This window comes from Oncorhynchus clarkii, chromosome 7, assembly GCF_045791955.1.
Source record: "Oncorhynchus clarkii lewisi isolate Uvic-CL-2024 chromosome 7, UVic_Ocla_1.0, whole genome shotgun sequence".
Taxonomy (NCBI): domain Eukaryota; kingdom Metazoa; phylum Chordata; class Actinopteri; order Salmoniformes; family Salmonidae; genus Oncorhynchus; species Oncorhynchus clarkii.
The window spans coordinates 36,129,460-36,152,940 of NC_092153.1; the positions used below are offsets into that span (position 1 = coordinate 36,129,460).

At 40.9% G+C, this 23,481-nt stretch overlaps 1 protein-coding gene across 1 annotated transcript in view; it reads right to left on the reverse strand.

Moving 5' to 3' along the window:
• The window catches only part of LOC139413236 (copine-5), a 191,594-nt gene that overhangs the window by 143,354 nt on the left and 24,759 nt on the right, over positions 1 to 23,481 (reverse strand). Inside the window, exons 2-3 of the mRNA XM_071160376.1 lie at positions 4,417 to 4,457; positions 3,775 to 3,821 (exon numbers count right to left, since the gene is read on the reverse strand). Of these exons, the coding sequence (XP_071016477.1) occupies positions 3,775 to 3,821; positions 4,417 to 4,457 (88 nt within the window). The remainder of the gene's footprint in view (positions 1 to 3,774; positions 3,822 to 4,416; positions 4,458 to 23,481) is intronic.

A 23,481-nucleotide genomic window follows, 5' to 3' on the forward strand; every position in this document is an offset into this window, starting at 1 on the left:
CCCGCCCAAAGCCATGACTGCTAAATAGCCATACTGCTAAACTGCCATACTGCTAAATAGCTAGATTGCTAATTTGCCAGACTGCTAAACAGTCAATAAAGGCTACCAGAACTATATACAGTATATATACACAGTTGAAGTAGGAAGTTTACATATACCTTAGCCAAATACATTTAAACTCAGTTTTTCACAATTCCTGAAATTTAATCCTAGTAAAAATTCCCTGTTTTAGGTCAGTTAGGATCGCCACTTTATTTTAAGAATGTGAAATGTCAGAATAATAGTATATTTATTTCAGCATTTATTTATTTCATCACATTCCCAGTGGGTCAGAAGTTTACATACACTCAATTAGTATTTGGTAGCTTTGCCTTAACTTGGGTCAAACATTTCGGATAGCCTTCCACAAGCTTCCCACTATAAGTTGAGTGAATTTTGGCCCCTTCCTCCTGACAGAGCTGGTGTAACGGAGTCAGGTTTGTAGGCCTCCTTGTTCGCTCACGCTTTTTTAGTTCTGCCCACAAATCTTCTATGGGATTGAGGTCAGGGCTTTGTGATGGCCACTCCAGTACCTTGACTTTGTAGTCCTTACGCCATTATGCCACAACTTTGGGGTCATTGTCCATTTGGAAGACCCATTTTGCAACCAAGCTTTAACTTCCTGACTGATGTCTTGAGCTGTTGCTTCAATATATCCACGTAATTGTCCTCTCTCATGATGCCATCTATTTTGTGAAGTGCACCAGTCCCCCCTGCAGCAAAGCACCCCCACAACATGATGCTGCCACCCCCCGTGCTTCACGGTTGGGATGGTGTTCTTCGGCTTGCAAGCCTCCCCCTTTTTCCTCCAAGCATAACGATGGTCATTATGGCCAAACAGTTCTATTTTTGTTTCATCAGACCAGGGGACTTTTCTCCAAAAAGTACGATCTTTGTCCCCATGTGCAGTTGCAAACCGTAGTCTGGCTTTTTTTATGGCGGTTCTGGAAAAGTGGCTTCTTGCTGAGCGGCTTTTCAGGTTTTGTCGATACATTACTATTTTTTTCTGTGGATACAGATGCTTTTGTACCTGTTTCCTCCAGCATCTTCACAAGGTCCTATGCTGTTGTACTGGGATTGATTTGCACTTCTCGCACCAAAGTACGTTCATCTCTAGGAGACAGAACACGTCTCCTTCCTGAGCGGTATGACGGCTGCGTGGTCCCATGGTGTTTATACTTGCATGCTATTATTTGTACAGATGAATGTGGCACCTTCAAGCGTTTGGAAATTGCTCCCAAGGATGAACCAGAATTGTGGAGGTCTACAATTATTTTTCTGAGGTCTTGGCTGATTTCTTTTGATTTTCCCATGATGTCAAGCAAAGAGGCACTGAGTTTGAAGGTAGGCCTTGAAATACATCCACAGGTACACCTCCAATTGACTCAAATTATGTCAATTAGCCTATCAGAAGCTTCTAAAGCCATGACATCATTTTCTGGAATTTCTCGAAGCTGTTTAAAGGCGCAGTCAACGTAGTGTATATAAACTTCTAACCCGCTGGAATTGTTATACAGTGAATTATAAGTGAAATAATCTGTCTGTAAACAATTGTTGCAAAATTACTTGGGTCATGCACAAAGTAGATGTCCTAACCGTCTTGCCAAAATTATAGTTTGCTAACAAGAAATTTGTGGAGTGGTTGAAAAACGAGTTTTAATGACTCCAACCTAAGTGGAGTCTTCAACTGTATAGTGTATATATAGTCTAGTGAGTGTGAATATGGTGTGTGTACAGTATATACCTCAAATACCTTATTATTATCTATCCTGATGTCTAGTCACTGTACCCTGCCTTGAAGTACATATCTACCTCAAATACCATATTATTATCTATCCTGATGTCTAGTCACTTTACCCTGCCTTAATGTACATATCTACCTCAAATACCATATTATTATCTATCCTGATGTCTAGTCACTTTACCCTGCCTTAATGTACATATCTACCTCAAATACCATATTATTATCTATCCTGATGTCTAGTCACTTTACCCTGCCTTAATGTACATATCTACCTCAAATACCATATTATTATCTATCCTGATGTCTAGTCACTTTACCCTGCCTTAATGTACATATTTACCTCAAATACCATATTATTATCTATCCTGATGTCTAGTCACTTTACCCTGCCTTGAAGTACAAATCTACCTCAAATACCTCTAACCTCTTCACATTGACCTGGTATTGGTACTCCCTGCATATAGCTCCATTCTCATGCATTTTATGTTATTCTTCTTGTGTTACTATTTTATTTTTCAACTCTGCATTGTTGCGGAGGTCTCGTAAGCATTTCACAGTAAAGTCTAAACCAGTTGAAATCCCTGCATCTGACACATAGGAGGCTACTGAGGGGAGAACGGCTCATAATAATGTCCAGAACAAAGCAAATAAATGGTATCAAACACCTGGAAATGGTGGGTTGTATGTATTTGATACCATTCCACTGATTCCGCTCTAGCCATTACCACGAGCCCATCCTCCCCTATTAAGGTGCCCCCAACCTCCTTGTCCCTAGCAGAACCAGGGACAGAGTGACACTGTGATAACAGGGTAGAGTTCTCTCTTCCGATAGGCAGTTTGTAGTAATAGAATACTGCATCCCCTCTATTGGCTTTCATTGATGTTCTTCTCTGAGGGTGTTTTTCTGTTCAGAAGCTGAATTAGGGTGTTGAGGATTGTAGCATTTGGATGTGTGTCATCATGGCTTTTCTGTTTCCTCTCTATTTCGCTCTCTCTCTTTATCACCCCCCCCCCCCCTTTCTCTCTCCCTCACATTCTCTTTCTCTCTCCATGCAACGGATCTATCAATTTCTCTTTCTTTCTCGGTCTTGCCAGTCCTGTGTTCCCAGAGACACATTGTAGTAATAGATAGAGTGATCAGTGTACTGAGAGTAAGTTCTTTATGCTATGATGCTCAATATTTCTAAAAAATGTCTGAACAGACTTCCAGCACATATGCACTGGCAAACACACTGGCAAACACACTGGCAGCACTAGAGGGGGTTCTGATTCACAGGACAACCCCCTCAACCTTATCCTTGACTGTCACCTGGTCACTTACTTAAAAAGGTGGGAACTTTGAGTTTCTCCCTTTGCGGAACTTATACTGCGATTACACAGGCAGCGATCGGTATGGTAGCACACAGACACTGGCGGTGGGAACTGGTCGTGTTCTCTCGCCTGCAGTGTACAGCTAGGATGTCACAGACAGGCAAATCAGACGGTACAAGGCTTGAAAAGGTCAAGCTTGTCAGATCTCCACTAAACAGCTCTGGATAAACATATCATCCCCCTATGCATGCACGCACACGCACGCACACACACACACACACACACACACACACACACACACACACACACACACACACACACACACACACACACACACGTACGCAGAAAGGTTCTTACAGTAATGAGTTTGTCCTATTTTGAATCTCACACTGTGGCTTGTATATGTTGAGTATAGAGGTGGGTGTGTGAAGAGTTAAAGCTACATTTATTCCAAAACTAATCCTAAAGTTTAAACTTTTAAATGTCAGCACTGGGCTAAATTGATTGGTATTTGAAAAAAAAGGACAAAAATAAAGAGAAGCTATTTCCCTCACAAACAGTCAATACCCCACTGCAAGGGAATCATTGAACTTTAGAAGTGTGTGTGTGTGTGTTTGCGTGTGTGTGTGTGTGTGTGTGTGTGTGCGCGCGGGTGTGTGTGTTTGCGTGTGTATGCTCACCTCTCTCCACTGCTTGGTCTCCACTCCTTGGGTGTAGAGCACACACACTGAGGGAGAGAGAGAGAGAGTAGAGAGAGTAGAGAGAGTAGAGAGAGAGAGAGAGAGATAAAGAGTGAGATTGAGATAAAGAGTGAGATTGAGAGAGAGAGAGTAGAGAGAGAGAGAAAGAGAGAGAGAGCGATAAAGAGTGAGATTGAGATAAAGAGTGAGATTGAGAGAGAGAGAGAGAGAGAGAGAGAGAGAGAGAGAGAGAGAGAGAGAGTGATATAGAGATTGTGAAAGAGAAAGCGAGACATACAGGGCAGAAAGACTATCAGAAATAGATGCTGGCAGATTGAACAGCGCAGATGAATACAAAAGTTTTAGCTCCAAAACACTGAGCAAACAACAGACGGAGGCTAAAGGCAAAGCTAACATCTACTCCTCAAGTCAACTATCATGCAGGGACAGAGAGGTAGGGATGGGAAAGGGGGGGGGGGGGGGTGGACGGATGGAGGTAGGGAAAGAGGGAGGGACGCATGGAGGGAGGGAAGGAGGCATGGAAGGACAGATAGACGGAGAGACGGAGAGACAGATGGACAGACGGAGAGAGGAAGGAAGGTAGACAGGGAAGGAGCACATAAAAGGTTGAGTCATACTCACATGGGTCAGATTTGGAGAATGTGTCTTTATCTAGTAGATTCCTGAAAGACAAAAAGGAAAGAGGAAAACTGTCAAGCAATATCGACTTCATAATCTTATCGAAACATATCAGAGACCAATTCAGAGACCAATTCATCCAATTGTTCTGTGCTTCATTTATTGCATGAGTCATTACACAGGCATTAATGGCTTTCAGAATTTCTCCTGAGCTCTATTAAGTTAACCATAGAGGTCCTGACTGAGTACCTATTCATATCATCCAACAGCTGTAGTGGCTTGCAGTGTCATCAACTAAAATAATGACGACCCAAAATCCTTTTGCATTTGGGTTAACGAAAACGAGACGAGACTAAGTTATCTCTGTGACTAAAATCTGACTAGTAAATGGATTGGGCAAGAGTTTTTGGAAAGATTGAGATCTTTTCAGTGTTACTTGCAATCTAGAGGCAACAAATCACTGATGCATATAAGACACATGCCATGGCTACTCTCCTGGTGGTAAAAGCTCCCGGTAGAAAAAGGGAAGATGTTTGGAGCCACTTTACGTATCGTGCAGATTCAAACAAGACCGAATGCAATGTTTCCATGGGAGAAGACAGCGTTTGCTCCCACAAGTTGATCAGGAAAAATACTGCCGACCTCAAGAGAAATCCAAAAGTGCATCATCCCAATATATAGCCTACGCTAAGGTAGGCTAATAACAGATTGATAATGCTAGCTAGTAGTTTGCTGAAACCTATCAGGCCACTAATTTTGACACAACTTTGATTACAATATAGCTACAAGGGGCGGGTCATCCAAACTGCAACCATTTGGCATTTTGCGACCATTTGACCTGACTGCGCAAGTTACATTTATAATTGCTGGCATGCAAGTTGAACATGTATTACATGGTCACTTCGCTCAAAAGTTTCAAAACGTCCTAATGAGCATTATCCTCATGATTCCTCTAATGATAGTGTCTGCCCAGCCCGTGGGCCTGTTTCGCCGGGGCCTGTTCCGCTGGCAAGTGGCCCCTGATGTGATGAGTGAGCCACTTGATGTGTGCTCTGAGAGAGAGAGACAAAAGGCTTCTGATTGTATAACATTTAAAAATCTCATTTGCGGGAAACACATAGCTCCATATGGCTTTGGGCTACACCTGTTAGTTTAGCAGACAAGATTAGCGTTGAATTCCGAGGCATTATTTTATATTATTTTATAGTATGAAGAATACAATTGAATACAGCTGAATAAATAGAAAGGATATTTTCTCCAAAGATTTCCAAGGGAGTGCGCACATTCGGCTATTCTGTATTGAACCAATGCCTGCAACCCAGCAATATTGTATTGTACTGACCGGTTAACGAAGAAACAGTTCCTCCTATATGCGTAATTTAGAGCTATTAATACAATTTTAATTGTAATACAAACATTATGGCTATATGTTTTGATTGTTAATACATTCTAAGGCCACATAATGTTGCATGAAAGGCATGAGCTCTGCTCTGCGTCTTGCGCAGGCTGCATACACTTCATCAGTCTCTCATTCACAATTTCACAAGAATTTGATGATATTCTCACCCATCAGACTATTCTGAATTTAATCTGGTCTTTACATATAGTCTACTAATATATGTGTGGAATTTTTTGTTTGTTAGAACGGCCCACAAAAACAAAATGTCATCAAATAGCAAATGCAGGTTGTGCAGTTACGTCCATAAGGCTAGGGGAAGCATACGTTTTAAAATGTTTTTAAAAAATACATAGAATCATTACAAATAGGCTACTAAAGCATGATTTGGCCACAGAAGATATTTAAATATTTGGATTGTTTTAAATCGCAGGAAATGCAGCGCACACAATTTTGGTAAATTATTGTTGAGTTGCAACTGTCTGTGAAAAGAGGCCAAACCAGGCATATGCAATATTTCAAAATACAATTGCGGGAAAACATAGTTTGGAAAGCAAAGGGTTATTGCTGTAAAAAGAAGACCATGAAAAGAATACTCTGTCTTTTAGTCTCTTAAGATTCCCAACTTCATTGAGCGAACAACAGTATAGCCTATCTTACTAACACCAGGGGAGAGCATCGGCAATATCCTCGGTGACTGCGCACTGTGCATATTCACTATGTATCATTGTTGGGTCAGCGCCACTTAAAAGTTTGTTTTGGACAATCATTTCCTCCTCCAGTTTAGATGGAAGTCATATTATATTTGTGTCTCCACTTCTCATAGGTCGATTATATGGACAATGTCATTTTTATTGATAGTTTGTCACTGTCGTCAGAGTAGGCTACCCTTCAATATTCTGCTAATGCCTCCAGTCATATATAAAGTATGGTAGAACTAGATGAAATGTGTTCATAAAAGGCCACATTCCTCCCACGCGAAGAAAGAAAGAGAAAACATATCGGATGAAGCCTAGGCCTGCCCTACGCCAAATGCATTGAACAGTCTTTTTTTTTTGTTGCGAACAATGATGGAGTTATAGGATATCATTATCCTAAATTATGACTATCCAATCGACTCATCACATTACTAATAGTAGGCTAGTTTACCTAAATCTGCAAACGCGATTATTCATGTAGGCCTAATACTTTATTACAAAGGTGCATTTTTATTATTTTCTTTTCAGTTTTTGGACTATTTACGTATTGTTTGTAGTGCTAGGTATTATTTTGGATAATACTCACTGTTGAGTATGGAAAGCCGTAGGCTCACTGGTGGAGCTAGAAACACAAGCATTTTGCTGCACCTGCGATAACTTCAGCAAATCTGTGTACATACGACCAACACATTTTGACTTGATTTTTACTATGTAATGAATCCTATTTGCTTCTAGTATTCCATTCTCAGACCTCTCTTAATAATACTATATTCCTATAACTCTATACGAGTCTTGCTTACACATTGCTATGTATCTATCGGAGTCAGACAATATACACCTTGATAGGCCTTGTTAATATTATTTCCATAGTCTTATTACTGGCCACATGTGTATATATATATATAAAACATACTGCATATAAAATATTCCAGCACCACACAGTCATGCCTTCAGTGGCAATCATGTAGTATTATCTAGACTTAGATCACACTACATGGACTCATCAATCATCAGTTTTCCTTGTCAGCTGTATACTGCTTCGTACAAACAAATAACTGTATATTTAAGCAATTAGGCCTGAGGGGGTGTGGTATATGGCCAATGTAATCACAGCTAAGGGCTGTTCTTATGTACAACGCAACGCAGCGCGGAGTGCATGGATACAGGCCTTAGCCGTGGTATATTGGTGATATACCACAAACCCCTGAGGTGCCTTATTGCTATTATAAACTGGTTACCAACGTAATTAGAGCAGTATGAATGCATGTTTTGTCATACCTGTGGTACACGGTCTGATATACCATGGCTGTCAGCCAATCAGCATTCAGGGCTCGAACCAACCATTTTATAAATATATACAGTACCAGTCAAAAGTTGGGAAATACCAGCTCATTCAAGGCTTTTTCTTATTTTTAAGTCATCACAACTATGAAATAACACATATGGAATCATGTAATAACCCAAAAAGTGTTAAAAACATAATACGTTTCATATTTGAGAGCCACCCATTGCCTTAAATGACAGCTTAGCACACTCTTTGCAAACAGGGACAGTTTCATTGCAAACAAGACACTGAGTTGGCATTGGAGAAATATGATAAGATGAACGCATAGACCTCTCTCTCTCTGTCTATCAGCCTGTCAATTTCGGTAATTTGTGTGGTATTTAAAAAAAAGAATAATCAGCTATTGTGTCAAATGACTTCGAATTGCATGAAATGTTTATTTAAAGGCTACTTTGTCTTGGACCTTCAAATACTATTGATAGATTCATGCAACGCTTTTACTATGAAGCAGATCTTTCCACCCCTACTCTTGTCCACGTTGGTCTGCGAACCCCACAACCTTCTGGCCCACAGCCATGTGCACCATCAAAATTCTTGCGTGGCCATATCATGTTTACAGGACAAAAAACTGTTTCTGAAACCTGCATATCCAGGGCCCTTGTCTGACCAAGAAGTGAGGATAAACGGTAGACATGCTCTCTGTTATCCTCTTTGTTATTAATTATTATTTGGGGTATAGCAGAGGGTCCCTTGTTTTTTTCCCTCTAAGCGTTCAGGGAGAGTTTAGGTAAAATAGAGGTCCGATTTTCTCCATGTAACCCTTATTAGAAATGTTGTTTGATGCACATCTCTAGCCTTCAATAGTGTACGGCTAACCTCCCTGACATTGAATGCAATGTATTCGCATAAGCGTCATGTTCCTTGATGTCTATCTTGTTGCACAATCATACCAGATTGATGCACACATGCACACACACACACACACACACACACTTCTCTCAATATCATAGAATTATAGCATCTAATAGTTAACACATCACAATGTTTGCAATGCAGCCTTCTAGAACTGTTGTTCTGTTTCCGTGCTGTTTACATTAGCTCACAAACAGCCAACCAACCACAAAGAGATAAATGCATTTAAATAACACTAATATGAAGATTTGTTGTGATAGTCATGATTTTTCGATTTTTATCTTCACATTATGTTCTTGGGCTGATGAATCACATCATGATGAATATTTGAACATGGATGTGCACACACACACACACACACACACACACACACACACACACACACACACACACACACACACACACACACACACACACACACACACACACACACACACACACACACACACACACACACACACACACACACAAGCCATCTGTCATGTTTATCAATGCACATTTTCTGCGTCACACTCAATTGGCACTGTATTTCTCTGGGCTCCCTTAGAGGAGTGTTTCATTAAAGGCATGCTCTGGAACTTTGGCGACTAGTAAGTATTTTGTAAACCTGCCACGTTGGGCTGGATGTGTCAATGTGTAGTTCATACATGCATAATCTATGAACAGAATTCACGTCTTACCTCAAATAGCCATGAAATCCCTAGTTTGAAAGTGACTGGTTTCTGGATGCTTCCGGCTCCATTTTACCTATATTTTCCCCCACATGGGCCAGCCCCCTAGCAATTTGAGTTTTAGCTAATGAGCTTCAGCTCCTTGCCATTTGAGTGACATCTAGCAAGATGCCCACACAGCAGAGCGAGAGAGAGCAATGACGTGGTGTCCATATCTGCACATATGTGACACATTTCTGGGACCATTTTTGGCTCATGACCGCTACTTTCAGAACTACTAGCGAAAAGGTATATAAGTACCGGAGAATCTTTAAAATGGAGGGTAAAGATGCAGCTAGGTTATTTGATATGGCTTTACACACAAGAATGGAGAAGTTCTATTGCCTTACATACGTACATGTAGTATAAACAGACGAACAACAGCTATAGTATTATAGCAAGATGTATTACCTTTGCATCTCTCCTGCCACAGTCTCATCTCTCCTGCCACAGTCTCATCTCTCCTGCCACAGTCTCATCTCTCCTGCCACAGTCTCATCTCTCCTGCCACAGTCTCATCTCTCCTGCCACAGTTTCATCTCTCCTGCCACAGTCTCATCTCTCCTGCCACAGTCTCATCTCTCCTGCCACAATTTTATCTCTCCTGATAGCCACTTTCAAACCAGGGATTTTATGGCTAATTGAGGTAAGACATCAATGCAATCCTCTTAAGGATTAGCCCCTTTTTTCCCATTTTCACCTAAAATGACATACCCAAATCTAACTGCCTGTAGCTCAGGCCCTGAAGCAAGGATATGCATACTCTTGGTACCATTTGAAAGGAAATACTTTGATGTTTACGGAAATATGAAAGGAATGTAGTAGAATATAACACAATAGATCTGGTAAAAGATAATACAAAGAAAAAAACAACCGTTATTTTGTATTTTTTTGTGCCATCTTTGAAATGCAAGAGAATGGCCATAATGTATTATTCCAGCCATGGTGCAATTTAGATTTTGACCACTAGATGGAATCAGTGTATGTGCAAACTTTTAGACTTGTCCAATTAACCATTGCATTTCTGTTCAAAATTCTGTATCAAGACTGCCCAAATGTCCCTAATTTGTTAATTAATAACTTTTCATGTTCAAAATTGTGCACTTCATGTTCAAAATTGTGCATGTTATTATTTCACTGTAATAGCTACTGTAAATTGGACAGTGCAGTTAGAGTAACAACAATTTAAGCTTTCTGCCAATATCCGATATGTCTATGTCCTGGGAAGTTTTCTTGTTACTTACAACCTCATGCTAATCGCATTAGCCTACGTTTGCTCAACCGTCCCATGGAAAGGACACGAATTCGAAGAAGTTAATTCTGCTCATAGATTATGCATCTATAAACTACACATTGACACATCCAGCCCAACGCGACAGTTTTAAAAATACTTACTAGTCGCCAAAGTTCCAGAGCATGTCTTTAATGAAACAGTCCTCTATGGGAGCCCAGAGATAAACAGTGCCAGTTGAGTGTGATGCAGAAAATGTGCATTGATGGGGCGGAAGGTAGTCTAGCGGTTAAGAGTGCTGGGCCAGTAACTGAAAGATCGCTGTAGTTCGAATCCCCTAGGTGAAAAAGATGTTTGTGTCCCCTTGAGCAAAGGACTTAACCCTAATTGCCCATGTAAATCACTCTGGATAAGAGCGTCTGCTAAATGACTAAAATGTAAGTAGACCGGTGTGGCTTGAGAGGGGGTGGGGTAGCGTGTGACTGAGTGAGACTGGCAAGATTTGGAGGGGAAAAAATAGGCACTCTGGGAATCTGAATTCTTGAAAGTTACCACACTCCCCCGACTCTCCTCAACTCCCCCTACACACTTCTGGACTTAATGAACTTAAGAGAGAAACACTTACTCTAATGAACCTGCTGGATCTTAAATTGCGGCCAGAGAGCAACAGGGACGTGTGTGGGAGGAGAGGCGTTGGGTATAAGTATATAAAGTGACGTGGGCGAGATGAGGGGGCTGTAGCCGTTTCTATTTCTATCCCAGTAATCTACAATACACTCTTAGAAAAAAAGGGTAATTCTAATGTCCCCATAGGAGAACCCTTTGAAAAACACTTTTGGGTTCCATATAGAACTCTTTCCACAGAGGGTTCTACGTGGATCCCAAAAGGGTTCTACCTGGAACCAAAAAGGGTTCTACCTGGAACCAAAAAGGGTTTGCCTATGGAGACAGTCAAAGAGGCCCCATCAACATGAACAGTGTGTGTGAATATGTGTGCTTGTGCGTGAGTGCGTGCGCGCAGGCGTGCGTCCCTGTGTGCCTGCCTGTATGCGGCCTACCTGCCTGCATGCATGGTTGCGTGTGCATGCAATTAAGGGAGACAGAGAGGAAAGGAGGGAGCTAATAGAGCTGATCTATTACACTGCTTCTATCTCAATCCATCTCAATATCTTCACCACAAGTTTAAACCACACAGAGACTATACGTTAAGAGAAATACAGCTCCTCGCCTTTCTGAACACAAACACACTGCACTCCAGACACTTCCCTGTAAGCTTTTCACAGTTAGCATTGTGTCTGTGCGTGTGTCTGTGTGTTTTTCTGTATGTGTGTGTGTGCGCGTGTGTGTGACTGAGGCGCTTGACAACTCTTTCATTAGTGACCTCCACAATGGAGGTAAAACAACCATACTAAGCTAACATATGGAATTGTTTTAAGATGGTCATACCATGGATCATTTGATTCTTCATTTTAGAGTATAAAAATATAAATATATAATTTTAATTTAAAAATAGATTTTTTTCTAACAAAACTAAACTGCATTTTATCTCTGGGGCCCTCACAAATCAGAGCAAGATTACTGAATGTAAGTACATATTTACCTTCAGATGTCAATGTATCGAACCAGTTGCCCGTGATAAAAGTGTTTTGTTGTTGTGCACTGTCCTCAAACAATAGTATGGTATTTGTTTCCTGTAATATCTACTGTAAATTGGACAGTGCGGTTAGATTAACAACAATTTAAGCTTTCTGCCCATATAAGACATCTCTATGTCTTAGAAAGTTGGCTGTTGTAGACAATGTTTTCTAGTCACATTATCGCACATTATCGCAACAACCGTCCCGGTTTAGGGACACCGATCCCGTATAGGTTTACTCATTTCTATGAAGTGTTTTCGACTAAGCTGAGCACCTTAGCGTCTAGTCTGGATATAAGAGTCAGCTGTCTATAAGCTCAGCTCTCCAGGTTCCTGTTCAAACACTTATAGTGTGTGTGTGTGTGTGTGTGTGTGTGTGTGTGTGTGTGTGTGTGTGTGTGTGTGTGTGTGTGTTCCTGTTCAAACCTGTTTCTGGGTAGGACACACATGTATACCTACACAGCACGTCTCTACATGAATAATGAATGGTGCTGGTGTTTGATGCTCCAGCTGTTGAAACAGCTTTATGTTACATGTGCACGTTAAACAGCCACAATACTTTTACAAATTCTCCAAACATCCTTCTTCCCCAAACCTGTAGTGTTAGTTCCATAGCATATCCTCTTCCACACATTATCTTCAATCTATAATCCATAAACTATCCCCACACACCCTATTGTACAAACTGTCAACCCCAAAACCCTTACTAATCCATAATACCATCTGTCTAAATATGCACCTCAAAAGTTTGAGGTCACTTAGAAATGTCCCGTCAGCCCGTCAGCAACCCGTCAGGATGCTCTCGATGGTGCAGCTGTAAGTTCTTTTGAGGATCTGAGGACCCATGCCAAATCTTTTCAGTCTCCTGAGGGGGAATAGGTTTTGTTGTGACTTCTTCACGACTGTCTTGGTGTGCTTGGATCATGTTAGTTTGTTGGTGATGTGGACGCCAAGGAACTTGAATCTCTCAACCTGCTCCACTACAGCCCCATCGATGAGAATGGGGGCGTGCTCGGTCCTCCTTTTCCTGTAGTCCACAATCATCACGGAGTTCCAATCTTCATATTGTCAAGCATGGTGGGTATGCTTGTCATCGGCAAGGACTAGGGTGTTTTTTATGATAAAAATACATAGAATAGAGCTAAGCACAGGCAAAATCCTAGAGGAAAATCTGGTTCAGTCTGCCATCCAACAGACACTGGGAGACAAATTCACCTTTCAGCAGTATAATAACCTAAAACACAAGCCAGGGGAGGAGAGCGTTCTAAGCTAACATATGCAATTGTTTTATACTGGTCATACCAAGGATCATTTAGCTATATTATTTTTAATTTTTAGACCCCTTACGATATCAAAAAAAGAATTTGACATTACTGCTATTAGCCAATAGAAACACATTGAATAACAGATTCACAACATGGAACAACAGATAGTCCCAACATAATCAAAAGGAAGTTTGTTCTGAAGTGTCTGTCCTATATCTGAGAGATATAAGAAAGGTCAGGAATTTTATATTTATATTGATCTCCTGGTTTTAGGCACTAAACTATCTCCATATATGTACTTCCATTCACTTTTTAAACTGGTACGGGGACCTTCAGACGAGTCTTGTGAGGCTTGTGGGCTTCATATGCAATGATCAACAACCAACTTGACAGAGCTTGAATATATATTTTTTAAGAATAATGTGTAAATATTGTACAATCCAGGTGTGCAAAGCTCTTAGAGACTTACCCAGAAAGACTCACAGCTGTAATCGCTGCCAAATGTGATTCTGAATGTATACTTGAATCTAATTAGTATTACTATAAATATATATATATATATATATATTTTAACACATTTTTGAATTTTTTTGGGGGGGAGTATTTGTAGCTCAACAACTATTAAATACATTTTTCCCACTTTGTAACACAACATAATGTGGAAAAAGTCAAGGGAGTTGAATATTTTCTGAAAGCACCGTATTTGAATCCAGGCCTGCTTCATTGACACGACCTACATGACACGGACAAAAGACAACCGTCAAAACAGGCTCTATAGAGGCTTAAGTACTGGCCATTTACAAATGAGCTAATCATACATTTTAGTGGCATGAAGCTTTAAGAAGCTGTTAAAACGATCAACAAGGAATCCATTAGGATAATTCACCAGGATGACTCCATGTGCTTTAATACAATGAATAAGGTAATGCTGGCATCAGTTGGATTGTTTATCATAATTGGTCTAATGACAAGCATATATTATTATAATTTATCATTGACCTTTTTTTACCAAGGAATGTTTATTGGGATTAAGGGGAGGGTATATTTAAAAGTTTACCAGAAAACTACAGGAAACTTGAGGATTTTATGGAATTTACATAAAATGTAACACACACACACATATATATATATACATATATATATATATATATATATATATATATATATATATATATATATATATACATATATATAGCAAAACATCTTGGAAGATGGTGAATAGCAAAGCTTCTGATCGACTATCCCATCATACATATTTGAAAATAGATTTGCAGCCTACTGCCTGCCGTGCATTTAACTAGCTATATGCTTTAGTAGCTAGGACTAGAAGTAAGATTAGCTACTTGGTTACTTGCTGTTGAGCGACAACTTCATATTTAACATTAGCCTAGTTAGTTAGCGAGTTTCATTGCACATAGGATTGTAATCGTTACTCCAAAAGTTGCAAATCGATCTGTTTTGCAATGAAAACTAGAATTTCTATTGGACAGATTCAGGTAGGTCGCTCCCTGTTTGCTGAACCTGTCCAATAGAAATGCTAGTTTTTCGTTACAAAACGGAACACACTGCAACTGTTAGGAGTATACACCCCTATTATGGTGAAATTAATGGTAAGATGCACTCATTACTGTTTCACCTTGGCACCCAAATTTGATAGAGTATGAGTCAGACTAGCTACAGAAAGTTCGCACAACAATAGCTTGGTTGATGTTTGGTTAATGTTGTACTTCATCTTGTGTATTTTCAGGATCTATGTGAAAGAGTGTGAGCTGGAGGGGGGTTAAAAAGAAGTGGGCTCCTCTCCCTCCCACAAAGGTCCAGATGTTGAGGCGGGAGAATGTATTTTATGTATAGCTATTAATGTATTCATTTTCTACTGTTTTTGGTGAATTCCTGTTTTTAACCAAAAGTAGATTTCTGTTTTCTCAATGAAAAGTGTTTATTGTTTGTAATAAACTGTTGGTGTGTTTTACTTTCAACATAAAAATGCACTCGCACATCTGAGCTATCTTGTTGCAGGTGCATGGAAACAATTAGATACGTTAAAAGAAACCTGTACACTGCTCTTGCTAGTATCACTTTTTTATTGAAGCTTACTTGTCGGCCTCTTGGCCTTCATCAGAGCTTTTTTTGCTCTACTAAACTAAATAAACCATCTGTGGTATAATAATTGATGTTTTCTATAGCGCTTTTCATAATGTCAAGCGCATCAAAAGTATAAAAAACGAATAAGCAATACATGATCACAAGTAGCCTAGCTATAGTTGGTTAGGTCAACCACTAGAGGCCAAGTCTGAGTGCATGGATCCTCCAAAAGATAGAGAGGGACAGTTCATGGCTTGATCAGAGTAAGGTGGCCAGGGAGATGGCTGATGAAGATGGGATTTGGTAACGATCTTGTAGAGGTCTACTCTGGGAACCAGCCTGATTCATGTAGCCACTGGACTTCTCCTTCACAATGTACAGTTGTGGCCAAACATTTTGAGAATGATACAAATATTAATCTCCACAAAGTTTGTTGCTTCAGTCTCTTTAGATATTTTTTGTCAGATGTTACTATGGAATACTGAAGTATAATAACAAGCATTTCATACGTGTCAAAGGCTTTTATTGACAATTACATGAAGTTGATGCAAAGAGTCAATATTTGCGGTGTTGACCCTTCTTTTTCAAGATCTCTGCAATCCACCCTGGCATGCTGTCAATTAACTTCTGGGCCACATCCTGACTGATGGCAGCCCATTCTTACGTAATCAATGCTTAGAGTTTTGGGGTTTTGTTTGTCCACCCACCTCTTGAGGATTGACCACAAGTTCTCAATGGGATTAAGGTCTGGGGAGTTTCCTGGCCATGGACCCAAAATATCGATGTTTTGTTCCCTGAGCCACTTAGTTATCACTTTTGCCTTATGGCAAGGTGCTCCATCATGCTGGAAAAGGCATTGTTCATCACCAAACTGTTCCTGGATGGTTGGGAGAAGTTGCTCTTGGAGGATGTGTCGGTACCATTCTTTATTCATGGCAGTGTTCTTAGGCAAAATTGTGAGTGAGCCTACTCCCTTGGCTGAGAAGCGACCCCACACATGAATGGTCTCAGGATGCTTTACTGTTTACACAGGACTGATGGTAGTGCTCACCTTGTCTTCTCCAGACAAGCTTTTTTCCGAATGCCCCAAACAATTCGAAATGGGATTCATCAGAAAAAGTGACTTTACCCCAGTCCTCAGCAGTCCAATCCCTGTACCTTTTGCAGAATATCAGTCTGTCCCTGATGTTTTTCCTGGAGAGAAGTGGCTTCTTTGCTGTCCTTCTTGACACCAGGCCATCCTCAAATTCTTTGCCTCACTGTGCGTGCAGATGCATTCACACCTACCTGAGCAAGCTCTGTACTGGTGGTGCCCCGATCCCACAGCTGAATCAACTTTAGGAGACAGTCCTGGCACTTGCTGGACTTTCTTGGGCACCCTGAAGCCAACTTCACAACAATTGAACCGCTCTCCTTGAAGTTCTTGATGATCCGATAAATGGTTGATTTAGGTGCAATCATACTGGCAGCAATATCCTTGCCTGTGAAGCCCTTTTTGAGCAAAGCAATGATGACGGCACGTGTTTCCTTGCAGTTAACCATGGTTGACAGAGGAAGAACAATGATTCCAAGCACCACCCTCCTTTTGAAGCTTCCAGTCTATTATTCGAACTCAGCCTTTTCCTCGTCAACACTCACACCTGTGTTAACGAGAGAATCACTGACATGATGTCAGCTGGTCCTTTTGTGGCAGGGCTGAAATGCAGTAGAAATGTTTTTGGGGGGATTCAGTTCATTTGCATGACAAAGAGGGACTTTGCAATAAATTGCAATTAATCTGATCACTCTTCATAAAATTATAGTTACATTACAGTATATGCAAATTGCCATCATACAAACTGAGGCATCAGACTTTGTGAAAATGTATATTTGTGTCATTCTCAAAACTTTTGGCTACGACTGTATGGCACCCACATCTTTGATGCCTCAGCAGCTCTAGACGCTAAAAAGCTTGCCACTACAGGTAACAAACGTCACGATTTTTCCCAGTCTGAGCTTGTTTTGTTTCTGAATTCCCAGTTGTCTTGAACACACCAAAAGTAAGACGTTTTGGCTGTGGCATAATGCATATTTTTTTACTAAACAGTATGTGCTAAATAGTACACAGTGTGCAGTTTAAGTAGCAAGCAGGCCAGATTTCGTCCTATATAAACGCCAAGTAAATGGCAGCAATAAGAGACAACACCAGAGTGGCGAAATCTGGATCCTGAGATCCAGAAAATACTTCAGTGATTTGTTGTTGAAACTGCATCCACATATTCTCTGATGGGGTGACTGAGTATTATGTGGCTCAGGTGGCACAGCTAACGGTCTGCCATGTTGGCACCAAACATTCATTATCCATGATAATGGAATTACGCTGAGACTCCGATGTTTCAGTTAATATATACCAAACAAAAACCATAGATTTCTAAGTTAAACAAACCATAGAAGTCTATCCACAAAGACTAGTTTTATCAATTTCCACAGAAAATGGTACAAAAACCAATTTACAGGACAACTGTGTCGATACAAGCATTGAAATCAGTAGTTTTTGTTAGACCCATGTCATCCAAAAAGTTGACTCACGTTTGCCAAAAAGCACCTGGAAGCACCTGGATGATCATCAAGGATCTTGGAAGAATGTTCTATGGACAGATGAGTTAAAAGTATAACGTTTTGGATGACATGGGTCCCATTATGCCTGGCAGAAACCAAACACTACATTCCACAGTAAGAACCTGATACCAACGGTCAAGCATGGTGGTGGCAGTGTGATGGTTTGGGGATGCTTTGCTGCCGCAGGACCTGGACAACTTGCCTTAATAGAAGAAACCATGAATTCTGCTCTGTATCAGAGAATTCTACAGGAGAAATGTCAGGACATCCGTCTGTGAGCTGGGTCATGCAGCAAGACAATAATCCAAAACACACAATCAAGTCTACATGCTTGAAAACACAAATGTCACTGAGTTATAGACTTTCGGCATTGAAGAGTGGGCCAACATTTCTCCACAGCCATGTGAGAGACTGACCAACAACTACAGAAAGTGTTTGGTTGGAGTCATTGCAGCTAAAGGTGGAAGGGGGCAATGACTTTTTCACACAGGGGGTATTGGGTGTTACTTCATTTATTTCATAAATAAAGTTATGCAAGTATGTCATTGTTGTGTTATTTGTTCACTCAGGTTCCCTTTATCTAATATTAGGTTTCGGTTGAAAATCTGATAATTCAGTATTAGAAATATGCAAAAGTAGAGAAAATTAGAAAGGGGGCAAATACTTTTTCACAGCACTGTAGATTTATATTCTGGACCCTGGGCCGGAAGCTGAATTCTTGCAATTCTATCCATTTTGCTCTCGGGTTTTGTACTGTGTATTTAAATACTGCATTCTCGACATAGCTCATTCTATTATTTCTACCACTGTGCATTGCGTTTTAGTTACATTGCTTATACATACCACATATTCATTTCAATACTGGATTCTTGACATATCTCACTCTGCCATATCTACCGCTGTACATATCATTCTGAGTATATCTTGTGTAAATTTATCCGGCTTACATATAGAGACGGCATTTTACTGTTACAGTGCTATTTGAGTTAATTGGATTTTTTTCTGGCATTTTTATATTTCTTGTTTTATCATACTTTTTTTCGTGGTTGTTGATTTATTTGTGTACTTGTTGACATTTTACTGCTTTGTTAGGAGCTAGCATTTCCCTGCACCTGCTAAAACTGCCACAACATCTAAACTGTGTGCCACCAACAAACTTTTATTTGATTTTCCCTACTTTTATTTTCCTGCATCGGTAAAATCCGGATTGTGCTTCTACTGCCATTCATTCCCACTAAACAGTCCTATTGATTTTGAATGCTGTATTTTCTAAGGCCAAAAGTTCACATCCAGAGTGTATTCCAGATGGCCAGCTGTATGCACAGTAGGGTCTCCACTAGTGGGTGCATAACATGAATATGCATACAAAGGTCACTGTTTATCTGACCTCCCAGCTCTAGCCTACTGTGTAAGAAATACATCTGCTAGTCAAAAACGGCTCATGGATTCAACCAGGCTGATGTTCTGCTCAGGCCCGAATGCCACTGAGATTGTGTTCACAATGGAGGGATATTATCAAGGCATGCTTTCGCATTTGAATCGCAATAAAATCAAATCGATCTGGAAAAGGTGTGCACACCTCGCCAAACATATTCATTGTTTGGTGAGTTGCCTCTCCCTACCCAAAAAAAGATCTCATGTTCTCACTTCAGTATTCAATGTTTGTCCAGGCAGGGATAAACGTCTATGTGTGAAGTGAAGGTAGGCCTGCTATGTCGCAACTGTGCCAGTTGAAACCGAAAGTGAAACTCGAAACTCAGCGGTTAAATTTAGGCATTCATTCCTAGGGATTAAGGTGAGAGTTACGGTTTGGGGTAAGGTTGAAACAGAAATCATTTCTAATAAAAACGTGTCTAGCACTGGGATTGAATTCACGATCCTCGGAGCCGCAGTTTAAGCTTTTCCTGTATCCCTATCCACAACACCCTCCTAGCAAGCCGCAAGCCTACGAGATGATGAAAAGGTGCTCATGTTGCCCCTAGTGGACAGTAGGAAACCTATTGAAATTGCATGCATGCACAAGGGGACCTGGGCAAACATCTAATACTGCAGTGGATCTGGTATGACCTGGCTGCCCTACCTCCCCTTCTCCCTCTCCCTGCTTCTCCCTCTCCTCCCTGCCTCTGCTCGCCTCTCTAGCTCTGCACTGTCTGAATCACAAACCATCTGTGCTTCTCAATTAGATCCCAATCGATGGCCTCAGCCACGGCCACACTAGTATCACCCAGACAGAAATTTACAGGACATGATCTGTATGTGAGTTATGAGATCAGCTCGCTCTCACCCCTAAATACACAGAAAAAGAAACCACACAAAGTTGATTGATTGTCGCCCGGGGGAGACACACCACAGTTCCGAAATCAGAATGTAGAAGGCACACAGCAGCATCTAGATGCAGAAATAAGAATTCTTTGATATTCCGCCCCTAGTCCTCAATCACTCCTGAGATTAATGTCAGCAGGGAGAGAATGTTTAGAGGACAGAGGAGGGGGAGAGGGAGGAGAGAGTAGGGGATGAAGGGCTTTGCATGCTGCTGAGTAGATGGAGAGGGTGATACGGAGGGAAGGAAGGGAAGGAGGAGGGTAATGGTGTGGGAGAAGAGAGGAGGATGGAGGAAGGGAAGAGATAGAGAAGAAATAGGTTGGAGGAGTAAGGAAACAAGTTGTGAGGAGAGAGGGATGGATGAGGAGAAAGGAGCATAATAGAGGAGGATAAAGGCAGTAAAGGAATGAGGGGTGGCATTGCCCCTGCAGACCTCTAGCATTAGATTCGAGGTCGGTCTTCCCAGGGTGGATGAGCGTTGGTCCTCCCAGGGTGGATGAGCGTCGGTCTTCCCACGGTGGATGAGCGCCGGTCTTCCCAGGGTGGATGAGCGTTGGTCCTCACAGGGTGGATGAGCGTTGGTCCTCACAGGATGGATGCGTGTTGGTCTTCCCAGGGTGGATGAGCGTTGGTCTTCCCAGCGTGGATGAGCGTCGGTCTTCCCAGGGTGGATGAGCATTGGTCTTCCCAGCGTGGATGAGCGTCGGTCTTCCCAGGGTGGATGTGGGATCGATCGCGGAGCTGGATCATTTTTCTCACAGAACCCTTAATTATTCATAAGTGTTTCTCTCTGGTGAGATCCCCTGACAGGAGCCAGCCACCACATATGCACACATACACGCACATGCAAATATACACACACGAACACACACCAGTTACCGGCCGACAGCCACAGAGGGAATCTTGGAACTGACTATCATGGAACGTGTCACAGAGACCCCCATGTTCCAGCACACAGAGGAGCTATGATTAATTATGTTTGCTTAGCGTTGATAATAAGCTCTTTGTACCAGGGCAGTTTGTACCTGTTCTTTCTTCCAAAGGGAATATAATAAAATGAACAGTGGAATAAAATAAAAGGTTGGAGGGAGAAAAACAAAATGTATTATTTTTTTAGATTTAATTTTTTATTTATTTTAATTTTACCTCCTTTTTTCTCCCCAATTTCGTAGTATCCAATTAGTAGTAGTCCTCCGAAACACAACCCAACCAAGCCACACTGCTTCTTAACACAGCACGCATCCAACCCGGAAGGCAGCATCACCAATGTGTCGGAGGAAACACCGTGCACCTGGCGACCCTGGTTAGCGCGCACTGCGCCCGGCCTGCTGTAAACATTTCTTGATAGTAATGGCCACTCGCCTTCACTCCCCTCAAAGATGTAAAAGCAGTAGATGAATTGTATACCTATACAGTTACACCAAGCCACTGCTTTTAATCTTTGCGGGGGTCTGAACGAGTGCACAGGCGACTAGGGGTGCGAATTGGGATTGTGCTCCTGTCATCCTAGTAGTACCGTAGCACATGCACGCAGTCTTCCCATTTCTAGTTAGTCATCAATCATCGTTGAAGCTGACAGCTACTTCTCAGATAAATAACGCTGTTGCTTGTTGTTTGATTTAGCTAGTTAGTTGTCATTACTTTGAGCAAAGCTGCCACTATGCTCCGAATTACCAGTAATCAATGATTATTTTACGAGTGGTCCCAACGATCGTCTGTCACCTTATAATGGATGAGAGAGCATCTTCGACGAGGAGCTAGCAAGGCATGTTAAGCTAGCTAGTTAATTAAGTACACAATGCATTAGCTAGCCTTTAAAAACCATCAGGCCTCCACTACCTGCATCTACTTTGTATTTGTTCAAGGTAGGCTTCAGCCAGTGTTGTTGGAGTGACAGTACTCTCGAAGACAAATTTGAAGACCAGCAGCTATAGCTCATGGTAGCCTAAATGTTACACTGACTATTTCACCAGCCATGGTATTTTCCCTCCCTATTTTTCATCCACAAAACATGTTAGCTAGCTAACAAGAGTGTCATTTAAAAAACGGTTCATAATTGCATTGAAATGTACATTATTTTGGCTACAATTCAAATATATGTATCTATTATTGTACAGTATGATAATTTGTTCTAGTAATGATTATTTAATGCAAACAATACCAGCAGATGCTGTTTTAAAATAATATAGTGACATATATAATATAGTGGTGTTTTTCTGATGCCTCTCAATGGAATTTTCGAATGCTGTTTTCTCCTTTTTTATATTTTTTGCCAAACTCATCTTTAAAAGCTCAAAACTCGGGTTCTGATGAAGATATCTCAGTGATTTGGGACAGCATCAGAACTATAAAAAATGTGAATGTCTCCTTGCCAGGAGTGGGTGTAATTACTCTGAAATATTTGACCTGGGATGAGGTTATTGGGGTCCATGCATGTTCCCGGGTGGTCTTCTTGAACAAGCCTTTGATGTATGACAAGTTCTATGTAAAGCTAGCAGTTGGATATTAAATATGAATCATCTAAGAGCGAAGTTATTTGGCAAATCTTTATATCCCCGCCTTACATACACGGTGACAGCGTCTGGGGAACATAACTTTTCTGTTTCCGTTAAGAATTAAGGACCTTATGTGCAGTTTCGTACTGTATGACGGCAATACCGACCACAGCATTGAACAAGTTAGCTAGCTACAGTTGAAGTCGGAAGTTTACATACACCTTAGCCAAATACATTTAAACTCAGTTTTTCACAAATCCTGACATTTAATCCCAGTAAAAATTCTCTGTCTTAGGTCAGTTAGGATCACCACTTTATTTTAAGAATGTGAAATGTCAGAATAATAGTAGAGACAATTATTTATTTCAGCGTTTATTTCTTTCATCACATTCCCAGTCGGTCAGACGTTTACATACACTCAAATACTATTTGGTA